Source organism: Borostomias antarcticus (assembly GCF_949987555.1).
Source record: "Borostomias antarcticus genome assembly, chromosome: 1".
Lineage (NCBI taxonomy): Eukaryota > Metazoa > Chordata > Actinopteri > Stomiiformes > Stomiidae > Borostomias > Borostomias antarcticus.
Window position 1 is genome coordinate 23,566,522 of NC_140234.1, and position 21,946 is coordinate 23,588,467.

The following is a 21,946-nucleotide window of genomic DNA, read 5'->3' on the forward strand; positions in this document are numbered from 1 at the left end:
AAGTGCTATATTTCTTAGAACATGTTGGTCTAGTAGTTTGCGTTTTCAGCCACTGGAGGATGGTCTCAGACCAAAGTTAACAAGCATACAGTAATGAAACAAAACTTTTATAATGTTTATTTACCAAACCATCATGATGCAGGAATCATCTTACTCTCGGTCACCATATAAACAAGTCAGGTCATTATTTGTGTTTGAAACACAGTCACATACGTACATCTCATCCTCAATGTCCTCTCCACAATTACTGAAAATAAAACTGTTGCAGGGCTAGTAAATGAGAAAACAGTCAACACGAAATGATCTAAATCTAAATATTCATAATTGGCTTTTTCAAATAATTTAAAAAAGATATAATTGAGCTTAATTACAGAGTCCTCAGATAAGCTTGTGAGTGGGAGGAGCTGCACAAAAGGCGTCTGCTAAAATTTGCCCCCAAAAGGAAAATTCTCCAGAAGTCTGTAAAGAAGTGGCTGCAGGCTGCTGTCTGCAGGGTGTGACGTGGTCCTGCTTCCACCAAGAATAAATGCTTTAGGGTCAAGAGGTCAGGGGCAGAGGTCAGCGTGAGAGGAGCGGCAGGTCGCTGGAGTTCATGATGAGGCTGGAGTCCAGATTGAGGCTCTCTGGGGAAAACAGGACTGTGTTAAACAAGTTTTTCAATCATTTGGGTACTTAATTTTAACCAGCAATCACACATTTTAGTGCATTCATCTTCACCTGTGAGTAGTAGTAGTAGCAGGTGCCGTATTGTTTACTGAAATTGGAAATTGCACTAATGACAGCACGGAACTAAATAATCTGTAGTGCATCGATGGCTCTCTCTCTAACAGCCACATCAAACCTCCAGTCTGGCGTGGGCAACATGCGAAAATGGCTCTTTTTAACCACTGGTCTCTGGTATTCACCCTGATCAAAGTTGAGCTTCTTGGTAGTGGAGCCATCGCCCAGACCCTCAATGTCTACCAGGTCGCTGTTCACGTCGGAGTCATTCAATGCACTGAGTGTCACATCTACACACACACACACACACACAGAAACACACACACACACATGCGCGCAAACAAACAGCAAGAGAGAGAAACTCGTAAGGGAGCATTAATAACATACAATTTTCAAAAATAAAATCTATGACAACAAGGAGATGCACCGTTTCAGTAAGGTGTTTTGATGTTGAGACAGTCTTCCCATACCTGCTGTCTTCTGCTTCTTAATGGCAGGCTGTAGTGAGGAGGGACTCTGCAGACCAGTTGTCACGACAACGTGCGAGGTCGGCACGGTGATCACCGTGGGGGCCACGGGGGCAGGTGCCGCCGCCATGGTGACCGTGGTCTTCTTGGTGGTCTTCTTGGGGGAGTCGGAGGAGAGAGGCACTCTGCTGTCTTCGTACAGTTTCCTCTTCACGGTGGTCTTTATCTGAGCACTGTGGCGGAGAGAGACGGAGAGACAGAGAGATGGAGGGACGGAGAGATGGAGGGATGGAGAGACAGGGAGGGATGGAGAGATGGAGGGACGGAGAGACAGGGAGGGATGGAGAGATGGAGGGATGGAGAGACAGGGAGGGACAGAGAGATGGAGGGATGGAGAGACAGAGAGACAGGGAGGGATGGAGAGATGGAGGGATGGAGAGAGAAGAAGATAAGTCACGACCGGTATTGTGACTTCCATTAAGATGTGCATGTAAAGCTCTTCCTATTGGATGCTGTTTCTCATTTGTCAAAGAGGGTAGTAGTGGGGTATATTAGAAAGACGATATCCTGTTAACAAATGATCTGGCTGTATGCACTGTGGGCAGGAGACATCTAAGGAGAGTGAAGGAGAATGCTGGGCGTGTACTCACACAGTGCGCTCCTTGATGACAGAGCTGATGTTGTTGAGGTCATCGCCGAAGCGTCGCACGGCCGAGCGCAGCATCTCGATCTCAGTCTCTGTCCACTTGGCTCTGGATGTGGAGAGACAGCGGGAGAGAGACAGAGATGGAGCAGCATACAGAGAGAGAGAGAGAGAGAAAGAGAGAGGAATGGAGAGACAGAGATGAAGAGAGAGAATGATAGACAGAGCATTGGGAGAGAAGAAGATAAGCCATCAAAATCTCTGCAACTGTTACTGACACTTTGTGATGGACCTGCTGTTGCCAACATTATGGTGTGTGTGTGTGTTCTAACCCTGCAGGGCTGGAGTCAGAGACTGGATGCAGCTGCATGGTGAGTTCGCCCAGCTTGGTGAAGGCAGCTCCTGCTGCTGAGAAGATCTCTCCCACCTGCCATGTATATCGGTAGATAATCATTAGATTAACACAGAAAGTTTGAGTATATTGCAATTCAATGCGTTCCCTCTGTAAACGGTGGCTAGATAACTTGCAAAATAGTCACACGATTCTTATAATGTCGGGAGTTTTACCTTGGTAGAAGCAGAAGTCATCTTGGGCGTCTGTCTGACAGATAGCTTGTGTAAAGTTTATAGTGTCTGTCTGGTCTAAACGAATCTATCAACCACAGCAACAACAATAGCTGCCCTAGCCAGCTAGCTAACGTTAGCTAAGCTACAACAGCCACCATGGTCACTTGTAGGATTATGCGTTGAAAGCAATAAAACGATGCATTAAGTGTAACTAACTAATGCCTTTTTAAAGTTTGAATTAAGAGGTGTATGCAAAACTATCCTTTTAGTAACATATCACCGAGTTACCCTTATAAATCCATGAAATTAGCGTAGGAAAAACCATACGAAATAAAGGAAAATGACGCGCGACGTTGGGGATTGGAACGCCATTGGCCAAGCGTGAGAGGAAAAGGCAGGGCTTATTTTTTTGACGTTTCATTGGTTGTCCCGTCGCAGAAGACGAAGACTGCCGATGTTTAACGGAAAACACCGACTGCCGGATCGAGTGTCATCTGATGGAGGTGTAGGATAGGACGACACTCGTCCTTCGAAAATACAGCTCTCTTAGAGCAGTGCATTGAAAATCATTTCGATTTGATAAAAAAGAACAACAATAGCAATGCCGTCGCTTTTATTTTGCGGTCCGAAAATGGCCGCATGTGGAATTGTGATCAGTATATGGGGAGTCATCATGCTGGTAAGGGTTAGCTAACTAGCTAGCTGTCCTGAAGCATCAGCTAGGCCTGTTATGTAGGCCTTATATAGCTCTTTAGCTAACGCACACTAAAATTGATGTGATGTGTTGGTGGTGAGTCTGTCAATTATATATTTGAATACACCGTGGCTGTAATCTTGAATCTACTAAGGTTCTCTGTCACTTACCTAATGTAATGGATTAGCCACACATAATGGAGTGATGCACTGCAAATGTGGAACATTCATTCTGTATCTTCTTGTTCCTTGTTGCCGTAGTTGATGCTGGGGATCTTCTTCAGTGCTAAATCAGCTGTGTTGATTGAGGATGTGCCCTTCACCGAGGAGGACATACGCAATGAGTAAGTGTGGGAAGATTATGATGATGATGATGATGATGATGAGAAAAGGGATTATCTGTAAGTACCCTAATCAGGATTTTGGCCTTAGAGTGGCTGGTACCAAACCAACAAAGCTAAACCCCCAATGCACTTTTAAACTTAATAAATTTAATCATTAGCCTGTATTTAAAATTCAGTTATCTCAACATCAGATCTCTCACTGTATTCTGTCCATCTGAACCACAGCAAAAACCCTCCACAGACCATCTATGGACTCTACAACCAGGTTGGCATCAACTGTTTCATCGCAGCCGCCATCTACGTGGCCGTGGGGGCTGTGTCTCTGTGCCAAGTCCGCCTCAACAAACGCCAGGAGTACATGGTGACATAAGTCCTCTGCCCCAATGGACAAGCAGTCGGCACTGCTGCAGTTGCTACGCCCCAGGTTTCCATACCTTCCAGTGAAAAGATTATATTAGTCACACACTTGATACCACACCATTCCAGGTTCCGAAGGGAAGCAATCTTCTGGAGATGTTAAATTTAGCGTAAAAACATTTAATATATTATAAGTTATTTGCTGTTATGTTATCGACTTGAAATGTTCATCATTCCTTGTGTTGCATAAAAAGTTATTTATTCAGTTGACCAAAACCTCTGCCCTTTCATGATGGTTTACTCCACAATTCATGACTTTGAGACACACTGTAAATTGTGTTGTCCTGTGTGAACAAATGTTACATCCATGCATGTGTATTAGTCTCACTAAATAGGGTGCATCAAAGCACTATAACACTAACTTTAACAGGATGTCCTGACAGTCAGGCAAATAGAAAGATGTTGTCCTAAATAACCAAGATGAAGACAATGTATTAAATATGCACCATGTTTTGTTGTTTACGTGTGTGTGTGTGTGTGTATGTGTGTGTGTGTGCGTGTGTGTGTGTGTGGTTTTGTGAATGTTGCATTTTAGAGCAAAACATAGCTCTTAATTTGTTATTTACCTCTATGGACAAGTTCCTCTGAAAGTGTGAACAAAATGTTCAGTTTAGGAATGTTTGCTATTTATTTTCATGTCTTGCCCCCTTGGCTTGAGTGTAGGCTACTGGTGATTCAAATGGTTCTTGGTGTGATGTATTTCATTGACTAATATGTGAATTTGATGTTCCGTGTAATAAAAATGGACCATAACTGAATGTGTGTTTGTGATCTACTACTAGGGCTTGACAGGGCTCTTGGTAAAGCCTCACAGACGGTGTGGAAAAGAGAATAAAATATCGATTGGCAATTTACATAGATTAGCCAAAGTAGACACATTGAAGCAATATATTCATGAGAATCATGATGCTCAGTTTTGATATTTGTCTGCCATTATGATCAAGTTCACACATATTTATTGTCCTACATTGTAAAGATATCGTCTGCAGTACGCCTATATCATGGATGTATTAATAGAACAAGGGCCTATATATATGAGCTAGCTTGGTTATTTACCAGGCTAATTGTGTGCACTGTTTTGACCTATCAGGGGTGCGGAAGAACACCCTAAAGTAACCCTGAGTTAATCGCAGAGACTCCGGCGACTCACTTCTCCATCACAGAAGCGAGCCTTTATTTGTTTTTTTTATCTAACAGACATTCGCTGTGATAAATGGATATTATGTTTGGGAAAGCAGCGAGTTTTAACTTACGTTTTATAGCGACTTGAAGTGGTCGGACAACAGTCGAAACAAAGTAGCTTAATCCCGAACTCAAATCATGGACAAATGGAAGAGTCACGTGCGCGCTAGACTATTTGACAGAGACTGTATCCAAAAAGATCCCTTTGCTGGTCTATTCAACAAAAGTAAGCTGTTACAATTTTAGCTTGCTAAAGATATTTCTTGCTCAATCAGCTCTTTAATATATTTTAAAAAGCATTCGAACTGTGTGCCTATAGTGTCCCACCTGGCGGAGCGGCTTGAATTACAAGAGACATTCTGGGAGGCACGGACAAACGGGTAGGACGACTGGCTGACCACACTTAGTGAAAGTCAATGGATGAAATATAGATGATGTCCCTGTATAGGTTTGGTGGAGAACTTACCTTTGAGTGTTGGATTTTAGTCCAGAGAACTGGAGGGTCAAGATACATTTGGGGACAACTCTCCTTTACTGTATAGCCTACTAGCGGTAAGGGTGTTGGGAAAATGCATTGCTCTATCTTGCTGCGTGCACCCCTTCAATGTCACCCCTCTCTTCACATATTTCTGGGCGTATTCCTACTGCCAACTTGGTCTTTCATTCAACGTATCTCTGGTTTCTCTCCCATCTCAAACCTCCTGTGTAACATCTTCGTGACCATAACCATTCTATTTCTGACTGCCACATCTTCCCTAACCCTATTCTATTTCTTGGCAGACTACTATCTGTTTCGATACTTTCTGTGACCTTTCACTGCTTGCACCTGCACACCCATCACATTCACATGAGCAGCTCTTCCTATCATTTTAACAGTTTCTGGCACACAAATCGCTCTTATCAATCCTATGTAGCAAAAGACATAATTGTTACAGATACACGTGTAGCCCCAATCTTCTTCAATATTTGGAAGTGTGTCATCATGTGGTTTTGATGTGTTTCCACAGCTGTGCAGATGATGGCGGAGAAGGAGTGGCCCACGCAGGAAGGCTGCAACTTGAACTCAGAGAGAGTGAACATCTGAGAGAGAAGGTATGTGGATATTGCAGCCCACTGGGTGACCACCGGGATACGTTTGTGTCCGATCAGATCAGATGTCTGGGCTCTCTTCCTGGTTGGTGTCTCCATCCACAGACATGCAGTCTTTCTCCTCTGTTGTCCTCCTATTTTTATAGTCTTTGGCCGAGTCGTACCAAAGACTATAAAAATGTGACCCATTACCTCCCTGTTTGGCACTCAGCATCAAGGGCTGGAATTGGGGGGGTTAGATCACCAAATTATTCCCGAGCACGGCACCGCTGCTGCTCACCTCTCCCCCAGGGGATGGGTCAAATGCGGAGAACAAATTTCACCACCCCTCAGGTCGGGTGTGTGACAATCATTGGGACTTTAACTTTACAGTCATGTGTGATAGGATTGTACTCATCACACACAGCATACTCCTTCATTCTACCCCCCTCTACAGTTGTCAGAGTCCATCGCTGATCTCACCAGTGTCCTGTACCTAAAAGAGGCAGAGCTGCTGTACTGGCAATCACAGTGAGTGAACAGCTACTAATCCTGGAGTCATGGTAACAGTAGCAGGGGTACTGTACTCTTCACAAGCTATCCCACTTCTGACAGAATACAACTGATATTATACAATAACAATCTGATTATATTATACACATGGGTTACTCCAGCATTGACTAATCACACCAAGTAGTGCCTGCCCCTTACAGTCTAAACTCACGAAAGTTGTCAGATGGGAATCTTGGTTGACTGTGATGGACAATGACCTCTGACCCTTCCCCAGAGTCTCTCGCTATCGCAAAGAGGCCGTCGCCATGGCAAAGGGCGCCGGCGCCCTGCAGGACAGCCTATCAGCTTGCGAGTTTACCCTGGAGTGTCAGGCGAAAGAGCTGGCGGACCTGCGCCTGGAGCAACGGGAGCTGAGGGAGGGTATCTCGGCGGCGTGGAGAGAGAAGGAGGAGCTACTGCAGCGATGGGTGGAGGAGAAGAGGGGGGAGGCAGAGAGGGTGAACACGCACAACGACCTGCAGGAGAGGTGACGCCCCCACACGCCCGTATGTCCTTTCAACAGCTGCTGCGCTGTTCCCCCCGAGACCGCGATCATGGACGGATTGTTTCTCGTCCTCTCCAGGTGGCATCGCTTGACCCGCCGACTGGACCGGCGACACCGCAGAGAGATGGTGAAGCGGACCGGGTCGCCTCCTAACTGCACCGGTGCTGGTGAAACAGAACCAGCCAGCCAACCAGAGCAAGACACACATGGGGATCATTCTCCTTAATGACCACTCGTTGAGTCCGTCACATCCGTTTTGATGGGGTCAAAGTCTTTGCCACCCAAATCAGTATTTGACAGTATTTGCAAATAGTAATTGACCCAGATCTACAGTGCAGTATGTAGCAGACAGATGGCTACCACTGATCACTGTGGATCATAGGTTACCCTGATATTCGCTCTGTATTATCAATATAGAGGCAGTAATCATGGTGACTGTCATACCTAGAACGTACATCCTGCATGATCCATAAATACAGGTACCACAACTAAGGTACATCCTTCTACACTCCTATAACACCTATAACACCTCCACCTTGTGGTCTTGTCTTCCAGGGGATGGACCGTCTATGAAGACAGAACCCACAGTGGTGGCAACAGGCTCACAGTGTTCGGCTCCCAATAGAAGTTAAGGTCCACGGTTGCCGGAGTTACAGAGGGCTACATTTCAACAGGGTCTACTTCATCTTAAACCCTCCTCTGCTGAAACACTCAGTTCCTATGGGAGCAACAACCACTTAATTCTGCAGTTTTAACATTTAGATTTTGATGTATATACACATATCTGATTGAGATAATTATTTTAACATGATGAATTATTGAGTTGAATAAAATAAAAATCTGACGTTCATTGTTTTTGACTTGAGGACCCTGCTTGCCCCTCAAGAGGCCATCATTATAAAGAACTTAATTGGTCTTTTGTACGGCTATAAATGCAACGGTGTGCTACAACAGCAACCCTTCATGGAACAGTCACCATATACTTTCTTTTCATACAAAAGAAACAGAAAAAACTCCAGAGAGTTTAGGTTAGTTCATTTTGCCTTTATTAAAAAAAGAAAATACAAATCTTGAAATAAAAAAATTAAATGGCAAACAATATTTTCTTTAATGATTACGAGAATAATCATGGTCGTAATGATGATACAGTAGTAGTAATAATATTCATAATAGTTTGTTTTTTTTCTGTCCCGTTACGTCCCATCAAGATCGTCATGGTAACAATGCCAGTCGACATGATGGCGCCGTACAGCTCAGTGGTGGCACTTTCAAATATTCACACTTAGCAGAGTTGCTTAATACAGGTACCCCATAAATGCACAAAGAAAAAATTATAGAACAGGATCACAGGTCATGATAATTCATAGTTCACAGCACCGCCCAAAAGCATGCTCCATTGGTTCTTCCGTCTCCCTGATGGATGGTCTGAGTGGCTGCAATCTGCCTCAATAGTGAAATGAACCAATTAGAATACCCATGCTCTTAAGAGTGACTTCAGAGAGGAAATGCTGACAGTATTTAAGCGACAGGGAGGATTCAGGAGGGTGCAGGTTTATATGTGGTGTATAATCTGGCAAATTCTTATATAAATGTGATGTTGAATATGGGAGGGCGGGTCAGTGATTCATGTCTCAAATCAACTCAACTCTCTATCCATACCCACCCCCCCCCCCCCCCCAAGGCCCTTAACTGTGGACACAGTGGATTTGACAGGCGTATGCAATATGAGAGCAATCCTAGTCATCCCAGAGAGCAAGTTGGAGATTTAACCGTGTACAGTAGCTAAACCACTCAAATCCATTCAGATTCGTGTCCTGTGCATTAGGGGAAAGGCTTATGATTTGTCTTAGGCTCCAGAGTAGCAGAAGTTCCAGGATAGCTGAGGTGTTTTAACACCCATGTAGCTGGGCTTTACTTCATGATAACCAGTGCGTTTTATTTTGTTACTAATTTCTCTCAACGTTGAGGTGACATGATCAATATTTGTAGAAACCGTCAAATATAAAGTCCATGTGAACAAAAAAATCCCTTCCCTGGCACAATTTCTTTTCAGCTTTTGAAAAACATTTAAAATCTCTCAGAAAAATTCAGTCTACTCCCCTCCCACACCACATTCTCCCTCTCCAAACAGCAGCCCCAATGTGACATGGCCAGATCTCTGAGCGACACTAAAGCACATTACATCAACACTGACATGCCGTTGGTTGGTGGGCGAGGTTGTGTTACGGTTGTGGTCGCTCCCGTCTGTCCTCGGACCCGGACATACCGGCATGTGAGACAGGCAGGCGGCGAGTAGACAGAGGACATCTCGGAGCAGGAGACATGGTTGAAGCAAGACAACAGAATACAGCACTGAGAGCTCTTCAGTAGACCCCTACTCCAGGTTTCTCAACATGCCTTCATCCCCGAGTGTGTGTGTGTGTGTGTGTGTGTGTGTGCGCGTGCCTGTGTGTGAGCGCATGTGTATGTAAGAGTTGTGAGTGAGCTCTAGCAGTCCTCATCTTTGTCATCCACCGCTCCTTTGAGCCGCAAGCGGGCGAAGTCCTCGAACACAAAGTCATCATCCTGGGACACGTTACTGCAGGAGAGGAATCAAGGAGACAATGAGGGAGAGGAATCAAGGAGACAGTGAGGGAGAGGAATCAAGGAGATCGAGGTGGAAGTGCTGCAGCAGAAAGATAAACGTGTCGATTCTAACTGGACAGAGACGGCTTGAAGCATCTCAAACAACACGCTGAATACTCACTTTGTTTCAAATTCTATCAGGTTGGTGTCAATGGGAGGGTCCAAGTCAGGCACAGCTGTAGGAGACACACGCACACAAGACACACGTCAGCGCCGTGTTTCCACGGTAACGCGATGGCCCGGCGTCTCCATGGCAACCCCGCGCATGATAACGAAGGAGGCAGAGAGAGCGATGCCAGAGTCTTGAGAATGTGAGGAACCGATGGTCACGGTTACAGAAACTGTTCTCTAATGTGTGCGAAGACTGCACACTGTCCCGGATAGGATTCAACAGCATGGCCGTGAGGATAAACCATTATGCTTACACCAATCCTATGCTTTGAAATCCATGTTGTGGAAGTACGCGCTTCAGGAACAACAGTAGAAAATGATCATATGTTACTGCATCTGTTGCCTGTATCGCTGGGACAGGGGTGTTGCCCGTCTATGATATCGCGGGGTCATGCGAAGGGTCAGCCTGTTACCTGACTCTGGTCGGGATGTGGGCGGATCCGTGGGCTTGGGGTGCATGAGGACGAAGGGCAGCTCCACAGAGACGTCCCTGCGTAGACAGACACAACGGAGAGACATCATCATGGTCCCGATACGAAACAGCACGACGGCTCATCAATTACACGATAACAGACTTGATATGAGACTCAATTGAAAATGGGCAGGGTTCCCGACTACTGATTAGGGCTGGACCTAGACATCTGTAAATCAGGACATCGGATGGAAAGTCCAGGGCTGTGTTCAGAAGGGCAGACTGAACCCAGTTTCTTTTTCTTCTTTTAGGTCAGCGGTGAGCGGTCAGCAATGTGACAGTGAAGCTCGGTCCATTAGGCTTGAAGGCTAGAAGTTCATTTAAAACATATAATTGACCGTCACAGACCTGGGTCAATAACACTGATCAATTCCCTTGAAAGCAATTGAGGTGCATTTGATTTTCGCTGAAATCACTGGAACGATAAATTTATCCCATATTTGAGATTATTCGCAAATAGTATTTGACCCAGGTATGCACAGTGACACATCGCATGGCTGTGCCCTGCTGAACACAACACGATAATCGGTGTCGAGAGTGAATGTTGAACAGTGAAAGGTGATAAGATCTCTTTTTAAAAACAGCCTGTCAGTGTCGTTGGTCACCGATTTCAGCCAATGGGAGCTCATCGGTACTGCCACCAGGATGTACCTTACTATAGCTTTAATATCAGTATCTGAGTTTTAATAGAGATCGTAGTCAATATTCAATTCCCTCATTATCAATCAGGCATCCCTTTTGACAGCTCTGTAACACTGCATGCAACTGCTCAATCAGTCTCCCTGGAAGGCTACAGCCAATCCCCTTCCTTCCTCCGCCCCCACCAATCAGAGCACCCACCTACCCAGCATAGGACAGACTGACAGGCAGGCTGCAGTTGGCTCTATGAAGCAGCTGGGTTGTCACGCACACACACACGCGCACACACACACGCACACACACACAAAAGGCACACGCCTGGAGTGTGCGATCTCCACACAAGGTAGTTGACAAGACTGCAGATCCCCCCCCATCCCACACACACACACACACACGCAGATGGCGGCTGGATGTCATATTACCTCTCCAACACGCCACTCAGCAGCCTGAGGAGACCCACGGGGGAGCAGACGCACGGATGGGGGGACAGACGGACGGACGGACGGACAAACAGAGAGACAGACGCAGGGACAAACACAGGAGGACAGAGAGAGAGAGAGAGACAGAGAGAGACAGAGAGAGAGGGAGAGGGAGAAACACAAAGCCACAGGAGAGGGAGAATGAAACGAGGAGAGGACTTAAAACCCAAGACAACCGTAACCAAGAGGGAGGAGGGGCCAAGCGTGGGGGTGGGAGGGGCAGAGAGAGAGAGAGAGGGGGGGGGGGGGGGGGGGGCGGTGAGAGTCTGAGCCAATGGGAGAGGTGCCATGACAGTTTACATACCAGCTGGTATGTGTGGCTCAATGTTTCGTGACCCGAACATAGGCGTGTTAACAGGTTGGGACAGTCGAGTGTGTTTATTATAGAAACGTGACGTGCATAGTATGTGTGTGGGTGTCTGTGACACGGCTCTAGCCGCGCGTGTGTGTGTGTGTGAGAGTGTGTGTGTGAGAGAGAGAGCCATGCCCACTCAGATCACCCCCAGTGTTTTATGGGACTCACCCGCCACGAGACACCACCAGTTTGACCTTGACCCGGTAAGACACCAGGATTCCTAAGACTTCCTTGTTGGTTATATCCTTGACACTGCAACACACACACACACACACACACACACACACACACACACACACACACACACACACACACAGACACACACAGACACACACAGACACACACACACACACACACACACACACACGTCGCTGTCACAATCAATTGAAATATATCACATTGACTTTCAAGCATGCTCTACACACATACACACACACACACACACACACACACACACACACGCAGAATCTCTCTTTCTCTCATCCCCCCTTGTGTGTGTGTGTGCGTGCATGTGCGTTTGTGTGTGTGTGTGCGTTTGTGTTTTTGTGTGTGTGTGTGTGATATCTCACATGGTGGAGGAGGCCAGGTTGGTGTCCTCGTGCTTTAGCTTGCCGTCCAATGCCAGGCCTCTCTTCTCGCGGTTCTTGTCTAGCGTAGGGGTGAGCGTGTACACCTTACAGAACGTTGAGCTGGAGGACACCTGGTCACTGAGGACACCACGAAGGAACATACACACTCGTTAGCACATTTAAGAACACCCAAGTATTAAGGAGCGCACCTGGACAACAGGCTGGAATGGGCCGGAGTCACCGAGACCACATACAAGAGTGGACGACTACTCTGACTAATAGTCTATGCTCGGTTGAGTCTAATAACGTGCAAGTTGCCCTCGACTCCTTTGTAAAAACATTCAATTACTTTGTAGATAAACATGCCCCTTTTAAACGGACTAGGATTAAAGATAGAGTTGCACCATGGTTCACAAGTGAGCCATCTAACTTGTTTAATGATAGGAATTGTGGTTCCTTGCCAGACGCACAGGGGATACCCAAGACTGGCTTTCTTTTATACAACTCAGAAATAAATGTACAACAGCTGTGAGGAAAGCTAAATCTGACTACTTCTTGGATTTAGTCTCCAACTCCTGTTCAAACCTAGCCCCGATGTGACCCCAGAGATACGCTGTCGCTCCTCTAATCCGGGGTCACGTATATAAGGATATAGAAAAGGTCGGACTATTCCAAACGGCACATTTCAAATCTGACGCTCACCATGCATTCCTGTAGATGTCTTTTGTCATATCGGGGCCTTGTTGGGTCGTTTATAGGTGAAATAACCACTGTTATAGCCTATTTTTCACTCGTTTAGGTTCTTTTTCTTCTTCTTCTGCGTTCTACCCGAAATAGCGCGCGCTCTGTGCGATACGTCACAGTGCTGCCCCACCAATCTGTGAATGCAGCAGCAGCACATGTTTAAAGCTCGTCACGCAAAGCAGGTACAGGTGGAAGATGGCGCAGCCAACATGTTCAGCTGATTCCTGCTGTGTTAATTGCGAGACGCCGTTCGTTAAATCAAAACATGGGTACAACCGGAGATCCCTGTCCAAGGACTAGTAAAATATTATATCCGAAATTTTCGCCTGCAGAAAGGGGTTTTATTTGTTTGCAGTGTTTAGGCCTAACAACTTACTTTCTAAAAACTGTTCTACACCCTAGACATGTTTGTACAATCTAGGCTCGCCAAGAACCTACCTAGTGTTATGCAAATGTGTTTATTTGAAACCGTTTGTACTGCTGCCATTCTTGGCCAGGTCGCTCATGAAAAAGACATTTTAATGTCAGTGGGTCTAAACCTGGTTAAATAAAGGTTAATGAATCAATGAAGCCTGCAGGAAAGAAGACCTGGAGTCCCTATGCGTCAATTACTGGAGATCCCTATGAATAAATAATACACGAGTTGCCGTGCCAACTGTGAGCAAGGGGGAGGGACAGGAATACATGTCCATACTCCTGATCATGGTTGCAGGCAGGGGGCAGATATTGATGGTAGGGCAGATCTTATGTCAGTAAGATAAGAGGGATCTGTGTGAGGTAGAGCAGAGTGGGTGATGGGGAAAGAGAGGAGGAAGGAGAGTGGAAGGGAGGAAGAGAGAGAGAGATAGAAAAGGTAGTAGTAGAGATGAAGACTCACTCTGCCTCCACGTGGGCCACAGGACACTTGTATTGAGCTGTACTGAAGAGACAGATATCTGCATACTGACGCACTGGAGGGGGAGAGGGGGGGGAGTAGAAGTTACTAAACTTGTGTACACATACACACAAACAACCCCCCACCAACACACACACCCACACATTGGATAGACAACTCGGAGGGGACTTCTACCTGATATTTTGACTCTTTTGACAGTCTTGGTGGAGTTGTTGGTGACGTGGACGTTCACACTGATGGGTTCCCCGTGGTAATACAGCTGGGGAGCAAACATGGACCTCAGTCAACAAAGTCGCACGAGCGACACACACACTTTTATAGTGATGAAAATATATCATTATATATACAGAGGCGGCTGGGTCAGACTCCAGGGCTGTTTTTTGGTCCCAGCAGGCCCCTGGTAGGGCTGTGTATCGATTCGAATTTCAAGAATCGATTCGATTCCGATTCACAAGGTTCAGAATCGATTATCACGATTCTATTCGATTTGATTCGATTCAATATCGATTCGGTTAGTTACTAAAACCTGTATTTTTTTTTGCTGTAACCTTAATTACATGACTGCCAAGTTATGCAACACATCAATACTAGGGCTGGGTATCGATACTGATTTCCAAAAATGAATGAATGAATCTATTCATTCCTTCATTTATTCATTAAATTAAAGATCGATTTTGGGATTCATGAATCGATTCAGAATCGATTCATCGATTTTTTAAACCCAGCCCTAGCCCCTGGTTACACATAAGCATGGGAGATGGGTGCTGTGCGCATGGGCACCTCCTTGTCCAGTGAGGCCTCGAGGTGTAGCGAGCGGTCGGACATGAGGAAGCTGCGCGTGGTCTCCACCATGGGCTGAGGGCCGGGCTTCTCCGGAGCATACTGGACCTTACGGATCACCAGGCGCACGGAATTCCTGGAGCACAAAGCACACAGCCCACACACACACACACACACACACACACACACACACACACATATACACAAACACAAACACACACATACACAAACACACATTCATAGTCATGTGCATGTCAGATGAGTGAATTATGATATCAACACGCTCTTCACACACACACACACACACACACACACACACACACACACAGTCATGTGCAGGTCAAATGAGTGGATGATGATTTAATTATATATCAACACGCTCTTCGCACACACGCACAGTGTGGTGTCACAAAGGTGCCATTACCGTTTATGAATCTTCTCCTCTATAGTTTTGGCACAGAAGGCTCTGATCTCGAAGTCCACCCCACATGCCTGGGCAGAGTTGGAGAGGGCCAACACACACGAGAGAACAAGAGACAAGTGTTAAATTAAAAGAAAAGAAAACAGAACGGTTACATTTTAGTCATTTAGCAGACGCTTTTATCTAAAGCAACTCAGTAACAAGTACATTTGTCTACAGTACGTGAACCAACCGATAGAGCCGGTGACAGCAGTCACAGTGCTAAATCATACACACATACTGTGCATGATGTCAGAGTTAGGAGATGGGGAGGGGGGGGGGTGGGTAATGATTAAGGGATATGGTGGGGCATTTTTCTTTTCATACATGTACATATGTGTCCCATACCTACAATGTAAAACCCCAGCACCTCCCAAAGATTGGTGTCCCATCTCATTAACGCCACGATTTGGAAAATTACAGGAAAGATACACCTAGGATGGGACAATACCATTTTTTTCCAGACCAAGTACGAGTACTGTGACACGTACTTTGTGTACTTGCCGATACAGAGTATCGATATGAGTACTTGTAATAATACTGCAATTTTCAACTACCACAATCAGGCCCGGAATATCAATAGCCAAGTAGCTACAAACCAGCCATGTGTAATATTGGATTCTAACTATGCTAGCTAAACAGCAAGCTAGTCGCTAGGTTAGGCCTGTCAACCTACACAGATTTGGTTCAGTGAAGCACTCAAAGCTAACTTACGATGCAGGCTTCCAGGAGGCTAATGTTGTAATGTAAGCTAACATTAGCTAACTCTAAACCTAACCCCTAACCCTTAATTTAGGCTACACTATACAAACGTTATCTTGCACCTTTTATCACTCCAACCCTGTTTCTAACTTGCAATAAGGTTAAGATATTAGTCTAAGAAGCCTTTTCGCTATTCCTAAATCAGAAGAGACATCTCTCTGTCTGTCCCTCGCTTTCGGAGCAGGTATTGCGCAACACAGCCACCCACACACCGATCTGGTCAAAATAGAGCTGTGCCCTAGACAGCTACATGACTGGAAGAAGGCCGAGGGCAAATGGCACTTAACAGTCCTTGGACAGATGTCACATCTGGGGTCCCACCAGGAGGCGTGATCTCAACATACCGCCTCCTCCCACACAAGTCCTCACTTAAATGATCTTGACCATTGCAAAAAATCTTGACTATTGCACCTGAAATTAAACTAGAAAGCACATTTCCTGGAGAAAATGTGAGGTGGGCTAGCTGCTGCACCTGTATGTAGCAGCTACTGCTAATACTACTACGGACCGGGCAATCTCCATGCACCCACCGGCGAAAACTGTGTGTCTCTAGCCCACTCAGGGGCTGAGTTGTGAGGTCCGTGGCGTGGACAGTGGCGTGGTGGTGAGACTCCGCCCCCTCAGGTCAGAGCCAGTCAGGGACAGTGTACCCCTCTCTGGGCCACCTACCTGTCCCCACTGGTGAAAAACGTGTGTCTCTAGCCCACTCAGGGGCCAAGTTGTGGGGCACGTGGCGTAGATAGTGGCATGGTGGCGAGACTCCGCCCCCTCAGATCACAGTGGGTCGGAGGCAGTGCAGTGACCTCTGGGCAATCTCCATGCACCCACAGGTGAAGACCGTGTGTCTCTAGCCCACTCAGGGCCTAAGTTGTGGGGCCCGTGGTGTGGATAGTGGCGTGGTGGTGTGACTCCGCCTCCTCAGGTCAGAGCCGGTCGGGGACAGTGTACCTCTCTCCGGGCCACCTACCCGCCCCCACCGGTGAAGACCATGTGGAGTGAAAGGATGAACATGTGGAGGTTTGGGGTATAGTCCCATAAAGTCATCCCCACCGGGTCTTGAACCCCGGTCTCCTGGGTGGGAGTCCAATGCTCTCACCACTATTCTACTTGTGCAGTGGAGATCGGCGGGTTGATTTTGGTGTCCTTCTTGATTTTGGTGTGCTGGGACTACTCCCATAAAGTGCTTAAAGAACTGAACATTTTGATATTTGAAAGGTTTCTGTAGCTCAAAGTATGTTGAAGGTTAAAGAAGGTGTCAAAATCCCCCCATTGATATTTTCATATTTTGAAAAGCATAACATATATACAAATGCTGATAGAAAGTAGCAGTGATGTCCTTAAAAAGCTGAACATTTTGATATTTGAATGGTTTCTGTAGCTCAAAGTATGAAGGAGTTACAGAGAGCTAAATAACGTAAGGAAGAAGAAAAATAATAAAAGTACTGGATAACAATGGTGTGAATGCTCTAAAGCAATCACACGTATTAGCTTTACACGTAACGCTACAGTGGAGCGCCATTAGTTACATAATAATAATAAAGAAAGAAATAGTGGGAATATCACAAGTTGGGCTAGCTTCTACAAGCTAGCCCACCTAATAAACTCAAACTCAACTAATAGTGGAGGGGTCAGAGTGGGAGGAGCCTGGAACATGAGTAATGTTGTGTTCACGCTGGGCGCAGCGAGAAAATTTGCACCGCCCAGTTCGCCCCAATCTCGCCGCAGGATCCAATGGGTTGCAGCGCGAATCCACCGCAGAAAGTTCAAAAAATTGAACTTTTGCAAATGTTGCCGGGTGGCGAATCCTGGCCACCGTGCCGCCGGGTTCGCCTGATTTGCACCGCCCGCCGCCCAGTTTGCGCAAATTGTATTGATTTTCTATGTAAACTCGCCGTGCCGGGTTTACACAGCATAAGATAGACATTTTCATGTCTGCAGGTATGGCAGGCTTCCCGGTTGTGTTTTCAACAGGGCTCAACCTCTGCAGGTTCTGTTGCTGGTTTCAGAATTACTAAGCAAGAATAAGAGCCGTGTGTGTGTGTGGGGGGGGGGGGGTTAAAGGTTAGAATTCAGGGCTTGGCTTACAATTACAGTTAGGGGTCAAAGGTTGTGTTTATGGTTAGGCTTAGGTATTTTCTGGGGTTATAGGGTTAGGGTTAAGATTAAGGTTAGGTTTAAGGGTAAGGTTTGCATTTTATGGCTATGGTTAGGTTTAGGGGGTCCCACAAGGATATGAAAATGCTAAATTGTGTATATGCGTGTGTGTGTGTGTGTCCTGCTCACCTTCCCCGTGTCCTCTGGTCCTGGCTGTAGAGTGACTGAGCAGGGCAGGTTCTGGGGAATCTAGACGACAGATATACAGCACCATATGTCCAGCATCCATCACAATAGCATGGAAGGCTTTATGGCCTACTCATAGTGCTACATTTATGGTGTATGTGTGTGTATCCAACACTGGTGTGTGTGCTTGCGTGTGCGTCCGTGTTATGTCATTACCATGCAGTTGCAAAGTCAAGTAGGTGCTTGCGTGCGCGCGTGTGTGTTTTCCACTCACAGTGAAGTAGAAGGGGTGTGCGTGCTGGCCCAGTTTCTTCAGCAGCCTATCCTGCAGGCGGCTGTTGGGTTTGCGTTCCTCGGCGATGGGGGGGAAGGCCTGGAAGGTGGAGATGTAGAGATCCTTCCGGAAGGACAGGCCCAGGACGTCCAGGTCCTCGCGGCCGTACCGGAACGCGCACGTCAGGGTGACGAAGACTGGAGAGAGAGGAGGAGGAAAGAGGAGGGAACAGAAGAGGGGGGATCGGTAGGAGGACGTTGGAGAGGAGGAGGAGGAGGAGGAGGAGGGGGAGGAGAGGGAAGAGGAAGGGGGAGGAGGAGGAAGGAGGAACAGGATGATATGTGAGAGTCAGTATGAGGTGAACACCCACACGGGCATTCCAAACACAGCAATGGTCCTGAAAATGAGCTATGCGAAAGATAAACAAACGCTGTCCCATCTGAAAGCCTTATCATTGTACCTTTCCTGTCTTTCAGATATTCAGGATCAACCAGGATCACGCCATCTGACGGGAAAGAAAGGCTGAAGATTAATTATTGATGACATAGTGGGCATTACAGTAGAGAGCTTAACATTTGACATTTATTTATTATTTTTTGTGATGTTTGCTTTGGCAATGTAAACATATGTTTCCCATGCCAATAAAGATCTATGAATTGAATTGAATAGTGTGTGTGTGTGAGAGAGAGAGAGAGAGAGAGAGAGAGAGAGAGAGAGAGAGAGAGAGAGAGAGAGAGAGAGAGAACCCTACTGTTCCAGCTTCCAATACCCCAGCCAGAAAACATAATATTTCCATCTAGTACAGTACCTACCTACTGAATCGACCTGGTCAAGGTGGTCAACAAAGTCTCTCTTTCCCAGGTAGACGGTGACCTGTAAGGAGGGAGAGATGAGGAAGGGGGGATAAAGGGATAGATCTAGTGATACGATATGTGTGAGATCATCATATAGGTCTGGCTTTAACCAAAACCAGGCCTGCTAACCAGAAATGAAGCATGGCGTTACCTTGCAGTTGGGGCTTGACTTCTTGAAAACTCTGTGAAAGGATCGAGAGAGAGAGAGAGAGAGAGAGAGAGAGAGAGAGAGAGAGAAAGAGAGAGAGAGAGAGAGAAAGAGAGAGAGAAAAAGAGATTAGTGTCTCAGATTGCAGAGTATGCAGTTTTAAGTGTGATCGTCACACCTCTCTTTGTCCACTTTGACCAACTTTCCCAGAGGTGTGGGCAGAGCCCACCCAGCATCCTGCATCTGGACAGGAAACCCTCACGCACAGCCACTTCCTAAATATCAATCACTTCCTGTTACTGTCTATGTAAAAAAAAAAGAAGAAAAAAGTGACTGACGTGACAAAGACAACTTGTTTCCCCAAAGATTCGGTATCAAAGCAAGCACAAGGAAGTTGAGGGTTAGTCATGTTCTCGACACATTGAGAAATGCATAGAATGTGGTTTAATCATAAATAGAACATCTCAGTGCCTGTGTGAGTGTGCATGTTTTTGTCCCCACGGTTACTCGTTGAGGCTGTTGAGCCAGTTACAGTAACATCCAGGTCTGATGGGAGTGTGTCAGTATGTCTGTATGAGAGAGGAAGAGTCACACCGGCAAAGTAATCTATTCTTTGGAGGAACATCGAGGTGTCTTGTTCTGCACGTTGGATCTCTTTGGCCTAGACCTGGGCTGTCTCTTCATTTACAAGGTGGTGCTACATTTCATACCTCAACTCCATCATCCCGAAGACCCACACACACACACACACACCACACACACACGTTCTCACTTCTCAGCCCGGGCCTCAATGACGCCACAACCGTGTAGCAAGACACAGAACCTTGACCACCAACATACCAGAGAGAGGCCAGCCGGCCTTAATCTCTTATCAGTCCTAAATAACCATAACACTTCGAAGATACCATTCCATGGGAAGCAGTCTTCACCAGCCCCCACCTTCTATGGCCAACAATATTAGTGTTTCCGCTGACAGGGGCCCCATACATAATATTTTAGACGGTAGCGAGAATGATCTCTCTTTAGCAACAACATACTATGCATGGTATGGGTATTTATAGCACATGGTAGTGCACACAACATTGTTCAGTGCAAACTACAGACACTTGGAAATGCATTAATAGCATGGCCACAACGAGCCGAGGGTCAGCCCGTGCAGGCGGGTATGAGGGCTGCATGCCTTGTAAACAGACGTGGACTACAGGGACTACTGTATGCCTTGTAAACCGACCTGGACCACAGTGAGCTACATAGCGAATATGCGGCACAAGATTTCAATTGCTTAGCAGACAGTGCGCCGACAGGAGGCTTGCTTGTTTGTTTACATATGCATGAATGCGCCGTGGCGCGTGAAGAAGCCCCACTGGGCGACGAAGCGCAAATACGTCAAATGTGCGTCATTAATGGGAACCAATTGAGTCAGACGCGAATAGTCGCGCTAATTACAGCCCCGTGAAAATGGTCACGTTAGCATTCGCAGGGAAGTCAAATCGAAAGCTTTGGTCAAGGGTTTTGCCCTCAAAGCAGTGCGGTCCCCATTCTGGGCTTAAGCGCTAGTTTACCCAACCTAACAGCTAGTTAGCATATTAGCTAACAACAACAGTTAGGTGCTAACGTTATCTAGCTGTAACGTTATATTAAACAATCGCAAAGTAGGAAGACAACGTTTTGCACATTTGAAGTAAGATGCCTTGCGGTCTAGCTTAGTAATTAGCTGGCACATCACCCCACCCAGTTAGCTCGTTGCATCGCTGATGTGATCTCTACTAACATTATCTGATATCGATAGCTAACTAGCAATCTCTCACGCTATTATCAAGCAAGCAAGCATCGCATCTTCTTCTAGCTAGCTAGAATGTATCATTTTCTCTCTGCGGTGCAAAGAAAAAGGGCTAAACTGTACTACAGTAACCTCCCATGCATGCAGCCTTAGTACTAGCCGATAGGCTAGCTACCTGGCTGCCTAGCTCCGAGCGACCACCCTGAGACGTTACCTGGTGCCCGCCTTGTCCCCCATCTCCTCGGCAGGCTGTCGATAGAATGGTCGCAACAGAGAGAGCGGTAGCTATCTAACTTACTTCCGCTTTTTATCTATGTTCGCGGTTATGTCTTTAATCCAGATCTAACTAGCTCTCCTTGCAATTTAGCAAGCTAATCTGCTCTCTGGCGCTGCCGTTTCGTCTTCCGTGCTTTTTGCTTCCGCGGAGGCAGGACCCAATGCAGGACGAGCCATGAGACGTCCCTGTGATGCGCTCTCTCTTGACACTAGTGCTGCAGCGTT

At 46.4% G+C, this 21,946-nt stretch overlaps 3 protein-coding genes across 9 annotated transcripts; 1 reads left to right on the forward strand and 2 right to left on the reverse strand.

Annotated features, from left to right (window-relative positions):
• Window positions 1-94: 94 nt before the first annotated feature.
• On the reverse strand, window positions 95-2,737 carry bacc1 (BPTF associated chromatin complex component 1). Of its 6 annotated transcripts, XM_084438729.1 has the most exons (7): window positions 2,398-2,737; window positions 2,163-2,257; window positions 1,838-1,939; window positions 1,191-1,420; window positions 906-1,010; window positions 718-754; window positions 95-623 (listed from the first exon to the last, which is right to left on the reverse strand). In XM_084438729.1, the coding sequence occupies exons 1-7, from the start codon at window positions 2,416-2,418 to the stop codon at window positions 368-370; spliced, it is 846 nt and encodes a 281-aa protein (XP_084294855.1). In that variant the 5' UTR covers window positions 2,419-2,737; the 3' UTR covers window positions 95-367. The 6 variants fall into 6 exon arrangements, 5 of the variants coding, with proteins under 5 accessions (XP_084294855.1, XP_084294857.1, XP_084294858.1 ...); XM_084438731.1 differs by lacking the exon at window positions 718-754 and having other exon boundaries at window positions 95-529; XM_084438732.1 differs by lacking the exon at window positions 718-754 and having other exon boundaries at window positions 442-623.
• A 220-nt stretch (window positions 2,738-2,957) lies between these two features.
• On the forward strand, window positions 2,958-4,529 carry rnasekb (ribonuclease, RNase K b). The gene is made up of 3 exons (XM_084438123.1): window positions 2,958-3,076; window positions 3,352-3,434; window positions 3,660-4,529. Exons 1-3 carry the CDS (start codon window positions 2,999-3,001, stop codon window positions 3,802-3,804), a joined length of 306 nt encoding a protein of 101 aa, XP_084294249.1. The 5' UTR covers window positions 2,958-2,998; the 3' UTR covers window positions 3,805-4,529.
• Window positions 4,530-8,205: 3,676 nt separating this feature from the next.
• LOC311313441 (arrestin red cell) lies at window positions 8,206-21,855 on the reverse strand. 2 transcript variants are annotated; one of them, XM_084443566.1, is made up of 16 exons: window positions 21,660-21,855; window positions 19,669-19,699; window positions 19,476-19,536; window positions 19,124-19,168; window positions 18,664-18,860; window positions 18,393-18,452; window positions 15,312-15,379; window positions 14,888-15,023; window positions 14,282-14,366; window positions 14,090-14,162; window positions 12,469-12,606; window positions 12,068-12,151; window positions 11,488-11,511; window positions 10,368-10,444; window positions 9,905-9,959; window positions 8,206-9,736 (listed from the first exon to the last, which is right to left on the reverse strand). In XM_084443566.1, the coding sequence occupies exons 1-16, from the start codon at window positions 21,680-21,682 to the stop codon at window positions 9,646-9,648; spliced, it is 1,248 nt and encodes a 415-aa protein (XP_084299692.1). In that variant the 5' UTR covers window positions 21,683-21,855; the 3' UTR covers window positions 8,206-9,645. The 2 variants fall into 2 exon arrangements, with proteins under 2 accessions (XP_084299692.1, XP_084299693.1); XM_084443567.1 differs by lacking the exon at window positions 11,488-11,511.
• Between the last annotated feature and the right edge of the window lie 91 nt (window positions 21,856-21,946).